This window comes from Ipomoea triloba, chromosome 6 (assembly GCF_003576645.1).
Source record: "Ipomoea triloba cultivar NCNSP0323 chromosome 6, ASM357664v1".
In the NCBI taxonomy this organism is placed as follows: domain Eukaryota; kingdom Viridiplantae; phylum Streptophyta; class Magnoliopsida; order Solanales; family Convolvulaceae; genus Ipomoea; species Ipomoea triloba.
Window position 1 is genome coordinate 6,198,607 of NC_044921.1, and position 8,952 is coordinate 6,207,558.

General features: G+C 34.4%; 2 protein-coding genes across 3 annotated transcripts; both read right to left on the minus strand.

Annotated features, from left to right (window-relative positions):
• Window positions 1-304: 304 nt before the first annotated feature.
• LOC116022320 (UDP-glycosyltransferase 73C4-like) lies at window positions 305-3,406 on the minus strand. 2 transcript variants are annotated; one of them, XM_031262970.1, is made up of 2 exons: window positions 2,286-3,399; window positions 305-1,009 (listed from the first exon to the last, which is right to left on the minus strand). In XM_031262970.1, the coding sequence occupies exons 1-2, from the start codon at window positions 3,245-3,247 to the stop codon at window positions 490-492; spliced, it is 1,482 nt and encodes a 493-aa protein (XP_031118830.1). In that variant the 5' UTR covers window positions 3,248-3,399; the 3' UTR covers window positions 305-489. The 2 variants fall into 2 exon arrangements, with proteins under 2 accessions (XP_031118830.1, XP_031118831.1); XM_031262971.1 differs by lacking the exon at window positions 305-1,009 and adding an exon at window positions 1,416-2,185 and having other exon boundaries at window positions 2,236-3,406.
• Window positions 3,407-6,742: 3,336 nt separating this feature from the next.
• LOC116022321 (UDP-glycosyltransferase 73C4-like) lies at window positions 6,743-8,550 on the minus strand. The gene is made up of 2 exons (XM_031262972.1): window positions 8,489-8,550; window positions 6,743-7,422 (listed from the first exon to the last, which is right to left on the minus strand). The coding sequence occupies exons 1-2, from the start codon at window positions 8,545-8,547 to the stop codon at window positions 6,903-6,905; spliced, it is 579 nt and encodes a 192-aa protein (XP_031118832.1). The 5' UTR covers window positions 8,548-8,550; the 3' UTR covers window positions 6,743-6,902.
• Between the last annotated feature and the right edge of the window lie 402 nt (window positions 8,551-8,952).

Here is an 8,952-nt window from a genome sequence, read left to right on the forward strand (position 1 = left end):
CTCTTTTTTTTTTTTTTTGAGAACTCTTGATTTATTATAAGACTTAAAAGTGTAATCTGGTTAGGTTTGTCAAACTCTTGATTTATTATTCACAAAATTTTAAATTTTATTTTTAATAGAATCAATTCATCGGCGTCTAACTTTTTAGTGTTTTTTTTTTTTCTTGTTCTATTTAAGAATTACAAAATTTTAAATTTAATTTTTAATAAGAACAACTTATCCTCCTTAGTGTATACTCTCAACTTGTAGCGTAATTATATATATATTTTTGAACGTGTAGTGCAATTATATAAGACAATTCTAATCTAGTAAGTTGGGTCAACTCAAACCGTTTACACTGAATAGTATGATTTTACATAATACTAGTTCCAATTCAACATGGGTCATCCAGTAGCAAGTACAGACATGTTTAAGATGGAGTTGCTGATAGGATATAAAACTAATAACTAATTTTGCAAAGAAATGAAAATGAACTAACACATCATAGTCTTAAACTGATGTCCTAGCATTCGATTCCTCTGCAACATCTTGAATTAGTTTGTCAATATTAAGGAAAGATGAGCCTCCTTCCTCCATTGCCCTCCTTGCCATTTCTCCAAGCTTTTTCATTCTTTCTCTTCTCATTTCAGCCTCCTCTCCTCCACCCATCACTTCCTCAATGGCCACTACGATATCATCTCTATTCACTTGGACTCCTGTCTGTTCTTCCGCTCCGAACAAAACAGGAAACTCCACTCCACCCCAAACTCCGATTCTTAGTACATTCACAATTAACCTCTCGTTCAAGAATTGCTCCCCGAAAAGTGGCCAAGTGATCAAAGGCAAGCCGAAAGTAATAGCTTCTAGGGATGAGTTCCACCCGCAGTGAGTTAAGAATCCCCCGATAGACGGGTGAGACAAGATTAGTACTTGTGGAGCCCAACCATAGAGGACAAGCCCTTGTTGCTCTTTAACTCTTTCCTCGTACTTTTCTTGGCGAAGCCAGTTTTGAAACTCATCAGACATGTACCTGTAACTCTGTAAGTACTTTCCCACATATAATATAATATATTGTATTATTAGTATTGTGGTTAGTATGACAATGATTTAGTTCGAACCGAACTGTACATTGTTAGAGCCGAACCAAAATCGAAACTGACTATACGTTCTGGTTCCACTTCCAATTTAAGAAATTCTGGAACTGGAACTGCCTGTTCCGATTCCATAATTGAGAGAAAAAAAAAAAAAGAAAAAAAAAAAGCCTGTGGCCAGCAGGCCACTTCCAGTGGGCAGTCTACTGGCGCAAAGGCCAGGCTCACCGAGTCAAGCCTGGCCTTTGCGCCAGCCATAGATTCCAAAGGAACCTCTGGCCTTTGTGCCAGTTTGTGGTCATATCTACTTTGTGCAGGTGTGCTATTGTTTAAAAAGATCATATATTTTCATATACCCACTTTTTTTTATCTTTATTTACTAGTTTAGTAGTTCTAAATCATATATACTCCATTGTTGTAACTAATTAAAAAATTTAAGAAAAAAAGGGACAAAATATCACTGTCAGGGAAGCATAGAATGAAATTGATATGCTATCATTTATTGCATGCAATCATTAATCTACAGGCACACATATGGTTGCATTATGGCAAGGCAAAAACAGGCAAGAAAACCCAAAAAAAAAAAAAAAATCACATTTTGAATGGGCGGTTCAAATCGGAATCATCAATTCATCCGATGAATTCATTTTCGGACAGAAACCAGAGTCGTGGTCATGATTAGTTGTGCAGCAAGTGAATGATTAAGTAAATAAGTGATTTCGTCACTTAGATAATTTAAGATATTCAATTTGGATTTAACTGAATTCCTGTCTATGGCAGGTAAGCTTTTAAGCAAAATAGTTCTTTCACACTTCCTATAGGTCGTGTTTGGGAGAGAGATCAATGTTCGAAATTTGACAATGAGGTGTGTGAGATTATGTCTAAAATACACCGATCTCTTGTAAGTACAGTCATTTGACACTATCTATTGAGCCACTAAGTTTCTGTGATGTACTTTCTTTCACATGCTAGGTCAGTTGGGACATGGGGGCATGGGGCCTTTAAGATTGAAGCTAGATTTAATCTTTTGAGAGATGCATACACACACCAACTAGTATTTAAGAAATAAATAATAGACAAAAACATTAACCTTACTCTAAAAGTTTCTTCAACTATGACTAGAGATATTCAAGTGATTGTTGTTACCCGGAAAAATTTCTTAGTGATTTAAATTTCCTTCCTTTTATGTTAGTATATAATAATATGTAACAGTACCTGATAACCCAAATGAAAGGGCGGTTTGATGACTCCAGTCCGAGCCCAAGCTCTATCATCTGATGAGTCGGCAGTCGCGAGAGGCTTCCGAGGCAGACGAAGAGGACGGAGTTGGGTTCCATGGAGTCAAGCCATTTCAAGCAGTGGTGCTTATCAATGGAGGGCTTATTCCCCCTTTCAGCCATGTCCGATTCCTCCTTATTGCACAGAGAAACAGGGCCGATGGCCCAAACCTTTCTCCCTTTCTTGAACTCCTTGATGTATTCCGGTTCCAGCTCCTCGAAGCTGTTCACCAATATCCCAAAAGCGCTATCCTCCGCGTCTTTCTTGTCCTTGGCAAACTTTCTGCGCTCCTCGGAGCTGATGGGTTTCACCAAGTGCGTGAGTTGAGCTTTGGTTATTTCAATCTTATTTGGCAGTCCAGGCACTTCAAAGTACTGGGATTCAGACTCTACGGTTTCTAAACCATCCCAGTTCCATAAATTGTGCATACAAAGCAGAGAGAAGGAACACATCCCATGAAAAACAATTCTCGGGATGTTAAGGCTCCGGGCGATATTTGTCGTCCATGGGAGGCACCAATCGGAGATTAAGCAGGTGGGGGTGGGTTTCATCTCGCTCACAAGTTCCTGGATTCTGGGTTGAAGCATCTTGGTGGCGGCGTAGAAGTTCATTCCCATTTCGAAAGAAGGGAGTAAGTCCACATTCTCGCAGCCCTCTGGTAAGCCGACCTCGGCGCAGGGGAAACCGAGGTGGAGGACTTGGATTGGGAGCCCAGATTGTTGCGCGCGATCAATCACGGATTTGACTCGGCTGGCGTTATGGTGAGTTAGGAAAATTGTTATTCTCACGCCCCTATGGGCTAGTAATCTGGCTATGTCTATCATGGGGATCATGTGGCCTTGAGCCATGAATGGAACTAACACGAAATGAGGCTGCTGCTGCTCTGTTATCACCGCCATCGATCGCCACCTACTGGAAAATGGAAACTGCCTTTCTGGACTTACAGGCTTTGCTTAGCTTAGCTTAGTGTGTTTTGATATATATATGCATCACAAGTGGGAATTGAAGTTCTGGGCATCTTCTAGGCATGATTAAACCTTTGTAATGATGATGTAAGGGCATACCGCATGCAATTATTTGCTTGGATTGGTTTATATATATATATATATATATATATATATATATATATATATATATATATTTCTTTATAAACCTAACTGACCCTATTACATTGTACCCTATGTTCATCTATACTTTTTCAATTTACTGAACCACAAAGAGTCAATTCACATCCACTCCATGTGAAAGAATTACTATACGTTATCTGAGCACAAGGTGCTTGGATTGGTTAAATATAATGAAAGAAAAAATATATTATTTGAACACTTAAAAGTTCTACAAAGCACTTGTCAAGATTTTGTGGCCTAATGAAATTAAGTTGTACTCTCATATGAAAAGTTGTGAGTAGTATTGTAACAAGAGTAAGTAGTACTTAGAAAAAAAGTTCTACATAGTACTTCTTATTTTTATTTTGAATTTAAAATATTGATAATGGATTTTTTTTTTTTAAGATTTAAAGGATAAAGATAACTTATTATCTGTTAATTTATGAAGAAATAAAATTGAAAGAGTTGAGATCAGAAATCCATATGGTAGAACTTATAGTGAAACACCTTTGTTATGGATTATTGATTGGTCCCGACATTCAATAGCAAAATGACAACCGACAGCTTTGCCTTATGCTGACAGCCATGAATTCTTATCCTTTAGAAAGAGTTTTATTATATAAATTCTCAAAGTCTAGTCTATCATGGATCAAAGTTCACATAAGTATTTTGATATTTAAATTTTAAAAGATTTTGTAATTTTCTGGTTTCTCATGCCTCTACACAGCTACTAATATATTCCAACTATAAAATTTATATTCTTAATGTACAGAATAGACACAAAATTTCATAACATAAGGCATAAATTCATAACATAAAGACACATAATATGTCGTGTTACACAACTGTCAACTATTAGTCTATTTTAGGTACAAAATCCATACTCTTAAGTTACAAACTTTCATAACGTAAGATACGGAAATTCAAAAGACAATACATACACATGTTATATATTTACTTATTTTCAAATTTGATTTAGGTAGAGAATTTATGCTCCATAGGTATATAATTTCACAACACAAGATATAAATTCATAACATAAGACACACAATATGTTGTGTATTACACAACTACTAATACAAAAGGGCATGTTCGGTATTATAGTATAAGAGCTATTCCCAAATACTTGGAAATAGCTAATACTAGGGGTCCCCTAGGAATGACTATTCCCCCTACAAAGGGAATAACTCATTCCCGTGAATGTTATTCCAAGGAATAGAATGACGAACCAAACAGTGAAATAGGTCTATTCCCGGTAATGATATTCCATTCCCGACCTATTCCACGAACCAAACATGTTATTAAGGTATCTTGCATGCCGCTTCACATATCTTGGAGATACTATAATATTATTAATTAAAATATAAGACTTAAAAGTATAATCTGGTTAGGTTTGTCAAACTCTTGATTTATTATTCACAAAATTTTAAATTTTATTTTTAATAGAATCAATTTATCGGCATTCTTTATGTATACTCTGAACTCGTGTAATGTAGTTATATCAGACATGGTCAATTCAAATCGCTTACATTGAGAGATTGGTATCTCTTCATCAATTAAATTTTTAGGAAAGTGTTTTTCGAAAATATAATTGATAGAAATAATTTTATAGAGAAAATTAATTAACATGTTTGAAAACATAACAATTAAATTACAGTAAAATTTAATCGACATGTTTCGTTGGTTTATTCTTTCCCATGACACTTTTTAAAATGATTATCCTTGATATATACTAAACATACCTTATATTGTGTGTGTGTGTAATATGCAGTACTACTATATATACATAGGAATAATATATACACATAAGGTATACACAAATATAATATATGCGGCACTGCAATCTAATCAAATTACAAATCATATTACACATGAAAAAACTTTAACTATATGTGTGAATATTTAGATAAAGAATGTATAATAGTGGGAGAGTCAAATTTTTTATATTTATAAGAGATTTTTAACATGAAAATATGACACCTAAAAAAGATAAATTTGTAGTTAAATAAATTGGAAGATTCTAATCTCACCCTCTTTTGGTGGGATTTTTTTTCTTTGATATTTTTTATTAGATCACACTTGTGTGACACCGTTTCAATAATCGTTATTCGTGAGACGGGTCGGATCGGTTCGATGCAACATGCAAATGTCATACTTATATGCTCAAATGTAATACTAATCAGGAATTCAATTTTTGTTACTTATAAGAGAAAAAGTAATACAAAGTAATGTTGACAAGTGCTCCTTACTTATAAGGAAAAATATAATACTTTTGAGGAAAAATGTAATACTTTTAAATCGAAATGTAAAAGTATTGTATTTTACCGGCGAAGACCGGTGCACATAGATGAAGAAACCGGTTGAGAAGAGTTCAACATGAAATGACTATATTGTCCCTATACTTAACACCCATTTGACACCTTAACTAACGGAGAACAATTTTAAGTATTAATACAAAAGTCTAGGACTACTTTATGACACCAAAATTGTTTTGGATAAAATTGAGAAAAATCACTATAGTCGAAGGCAATTTTTGAATATTAACTCAATTATAAAATTATCTTTTTTTTTTTTTTTTAATTACTATCGACAGAAGTTGGTCAAGAAAAGGAAAGTGGTTGGAAAGAAGGTTATTCAGTTATCCTTTTCAATTTATGAATAGTTGATAGGCACAGGTTAGCATCATGCGCGGAGGATGTAGTGTCCATGTCTAGTGCTTTTCAAAGATTACACATTTACACTTCACTGAATTGAACTCTTATCTCGTTGGTGCGCGCATATTTTTGCCGTGCGGCGGCTGTGCACGTTACAATACCATCATTGCTATGTTCGACGGATGGCATGCAGTGATGCAGAACATATCTTGCAGAGCTTTTTTTTTTTTTTTTGTTTCGTATTATAGTCTGAACTTCATAAATTGATACTTATGTTTATATAGGGTAATCATTCTAATTTAGTTTCAAGACTTAACATCAAATTGTACAGTTTTACGTATAAAAAGTCTAAACTTCTACTTTGATGCTGGAAGTAAGTCTTTAAGTAATACTACTTCTTAACTACTAGACTAATGTCACGTAAGTTGATAGAATTATTAACTTTGTAATCATAAGTTTTAAATTTAACTTTTTAATGTTGTTTTTTTTCTCCCTTAAGGATTACAAAATTTTAGATCTAATTTTTAATAAGAACAACTCATCCTTTTTAGTGTATACTCTCAATTTGTGTAGCATAATTATATATATATTTTTGAAATGTGTAGTGTGATTATATAAGACAATTCTAATCTAGTAAGTTGGGTCAACTCATATCACTTACACTGAATGATATGATTTTACATAATACTAGTTCCAATTCGACATGGGTCACCCAGTAGCAAGTACAGAGATGTTTAAGATGAAGTTGATAGCATATATTAAGAAATGAAAATGAACTAACACATATCATAGTCTTAAACTGATGTCCTAGCATTCGATTCCTCTGCAACATCTTGAATTAGTTTGTCAATATTAAGGAAAGATGAACCTCCTTCCTCCATTGCCATCCTTGCCATTTCTCCAAGCTTTTTCATCCTTTCTCTTCTCATTTCAGCCTCCTCTCCTCCACCCATCACTTCCTCAATGGCCACTACAATATCATCTCTATTCACTTGGACTCCTGTCTGTTCTTCCGATCCGAACACAACAGGAAACTCCATTCCACCCCTCACTCCGATTTTTAGTACATTCACAATTAACCTCTCGTTCAAGAATTGCTCCCCGAAAAGTGGCCAAGTGATCAAAGGCAAGCCGGAAGTAATGGCTTCTAGGGACGAGTTCCACCCACAGTGACTTAAGAATCCTCCGATAGACGGGTGAGACAAGATTAGTACTTGCGGAGCCCAACCATAGATGACAAGCCCTTGTTGCTCTTTAACTCTTTCCTCATATTTTTCTTGGCGAAGCCAGTTTTGAAACTCATCAGACATGTACCTGTAACTTTGTAAGTATTTTCCACATATAATAAAATATAATATAATATAATATAATATAATATAATATAATATAATATACTGTATTATTAGTAACGATAATGGTTCGGTTCGAACCGAACTATGCACTGTTAAAATCGAACCAAAATCGAAACGGATTGTACGTTCTGGTTCCAGTTCCAATCTACAAAATTCTGGAACTTGAACTGCCTGTTACGATTCCAGAATCGTAAAAAAAAAAAAAAAAAAAAAAAAAAACCTGTGGCCACTGGCAGTGGGCAGTCTACTGGCGCATAGGAACGTCTGGCCTTTGTGCCAGTTTGTGGTCATATCTACTTTGTGCAGGTTTGCTATTGTTTAAAAAGATCACTTTTTGATCTTTATTTACTCCATTGTTGGAACTAATTAAAAATTAAGAAAAAAAGGGACAAAATATCACGTCAGGGAAGCATAGAATGAAATTGATATGCTATCATTTATTGCATGCAATTATTAATCTACAGGCATACATATGGTTGCATTATGGCAAGGCAAAAACAGGCAAGAAAATCCCAAAAAAAAATAAAAAAATCACTGTTTGAACTGACCGTTCAAACTGGAATCGCCCATTTGTCCATTTTCAAATAAATGAATGATTAAGTCAATAAGTGATTTCGTCACTTAGATAATTTAGGATATTTAATTTGGATTTAACACAACTTCTGTCTATAATGATGGCACAAAATAGTTCTCCCACACTTTTTATAGGCATTGTTTGGGAGAGAGATTAATGTTTGAAATTTGGCAATGAGCTGTGGGGATTATGTCTAAAATAAATGGATCTTTTGTAAGGACTGGTATTTGACACTGTCTATAGAGCCACTAAGTTTTTGTGATGTACTTTCTCTCACATGCTCTATCAGTTGGAGCACGGAACCTTTAGTTGAGCATGAATACACACACCATCTAAGTATCTAAAGATTTTTTCATGACTAGAGATATTGAAGTGATCGTAAAATTTTGGTTGAATGTTACCAGAAAATTTCTCGTAATTTAAGTTTCCTTTGGTATATAATATCTAACAGTACCTGATAACCCAAATGAAAGGGCGGTTTGATGACTCCAGTGCGAGCCCAAGCTCTATCATCTGAGGAGTCGGCAGTCGCGAGACGCTTCCGAGGCAGACGAAGAGGACGGAGTTGGGTTCCATGGATTATAGTTTTTAAAAATGAACAAACAATTTAAAATTAAATAAATTTACAAACAATCACTTTGTTATCCTAATAAATGATAAATTAGTACTTATAAAACAAAACTTACAAAGCGAAACCATAAATCTTGATGACATGGGACAACAAATTATAAAACAGTTCAAATGTGTGTGATAGAAAATATTCATAACAAAATACGAAACATAATTAATTAGATAAAATGGTTCAAATAGAAAATTCATTACAAATCTTCACATGCAAGCGTATTTAAAACTTTACAACAATTGTAAATGAATTTATTATCAAAGGGCTATAACCATGCACCATGCTCAACAAAAACA

Bases quoted from the DNA above. Each gene is read 5' to 3' on its own strand.
- LOC116022321 (XM_031262972.1), bottom strand. From the start codon at position 8,547: ATGATAGAGCTTGGGCTCGCACTGGAGTCATCAAACCGCCCTTTCATT. The intron at 7,423-8,488 runs GTACTGTTAGAT...ACAAAGTTACAG, and splicing joins CCTTTCATTTGGGTTATCAG to GTACATGTCTGATGAGTTTC.
- LOC116022320 (XM_031262970.1), bottom strand. From the start codon at position 3,247: ATGGCGGTGATAACAGAGCAGCAGCAGCCTCATTTCGTGTTAGTTCCA. The intron at 1,010-2,285 runs GTACTGTTACAT...ACAGAGTTACAG, and splicing joins CCTTTCATTTGGGTTATCAG to GTACATGTCTGATGAGTTTC.